General features: G+C 41.0%; 1 protein-coding gene across 1 annotated transcript in view; it reads left to right on the top strand.

Moving 5' to 3' along the window:
• LOC117935205 overlaps positions 1-735 on the top strand; it is a 52,938-nt gene extending 52,203 nt beyond the window's left edge. The window contains exons 39-40 of the mRNA XM_034857343.1: positions 19-136; positions 599-735. Of these exons, the coding sequence (XP_034713234.1) occupies positions 19-136; positions 599-720 (240 nt within the window). The 3' untranslated portion in view covers positions 721-735. The remainder of the gene's footprint in view (positions 1-18; positions 137-598) is intronic.
• The last annotated feature ends 376 nt before the right edge of the window (positions 736-1,111 follow it).

Here is a 1,111-nt window from a genome sequence, read left to right as displayed (position 1 = left end):
AGCTCGGCTGACATCCAGGCAGCCTCTGCTGGACAAGAGCTGCAGCCGGAGCACCCTGAGAACCAGACACTGGAGGGACGTGTGGAGGAAGGAGAGAAGGAAAAGAAGGAAGGAGGGAACAGGGCGGACATTAAAGGTACAGAAAGCTGAAATAATAGACTAAATGCAGAATTCTTATAAAGTGGAAGAAATGCTTGTGAATGCTTGTTTTTACATTTAAGGTTGCAACAAGTATTCCCATCATTGAATAATTATTTGATCAGTAGTGAAAAATACAACTGCAGCTTTTATCAGTAAAACTGTCCTAATCTCCCTAAAATGTTGTTTTCCTATCATAGAATACAAAGTAAAGCAGCCAAATCTGAGATTTGAACTGAAACTAGCACATTTGGGCATATTTGCTTGTAATATGACTTAAAACATTGAAGCGCTTCTCAAAATCTTTGCAGATTATGAACTAAATTCTGACAACCGACCAAGTGTCTAATCGTTTATGGCTTCAACTAACATTGCAGTACACATGCATGGGATGTTTGTTTTTTTCCTCAAATATCTTTTAAAGCTTTAAAGATGTTTGTTTGTACCTTCACTTCTTCAGTTTTGAGTAAAGTGAGGAGGGAGCCTGTTGGACGTGGAGCAAAGACATCTCGTTCTCAGTCTCCTTTTGTCACTACTGCCGTCAAACAGCCGTCATTCGAGGTGAGACCAAAAAACACATAACATCTGGAAACCTATTTGAAGCTGTGCTCGCCTTTTCTTCGGGGGCTCAACTCCTTTGCAGACAATGTGACTCTGTCCAGCATAGGGCTGTGCAATTAATTGAATTTCAATTTTGGTTCCGAACGATCACAAAAATATTATAATCAAGGAGAAAAAAAGATTATTTTGCCATGTTTTGTTTCGCAAGACAACTCTTTTCCATTTTGTCTTGTGCTCTGAATGACACGCACATCTGCACGAGCACACTCGCCCCTCCTGAAGCCATAAACTCTCTCAGCCTAAACAGTCAGAGAGGCAATTCTTGTGCCTATCATGCGCTGGAATTTAAAAACTCAGTGCTAGTAAAATTGTCTGAGGGAGGGCGGCCACAGCAGCGATTTGTGAGCAAAAA

Source organism: Etheostoma cragini, chromosome 19, assembly GCF_013103735.1.
Source record: "Etheostoma cragini isolate CJK2018 chromosome 19, CSU_Ecrag_1.0, whole genome shotgun sequence".
NCBI classification, from domain to species: Eukaryota; Metazoa; Chordata; class Actinopteri; order Perciformes; family Percidae; genus Etheostoma; species Etheostoma cragini.
Note: the sequence above shows the minus strand (reverse complement) of the source record. Positions and strands in the feature narration are given on the sequence as shown.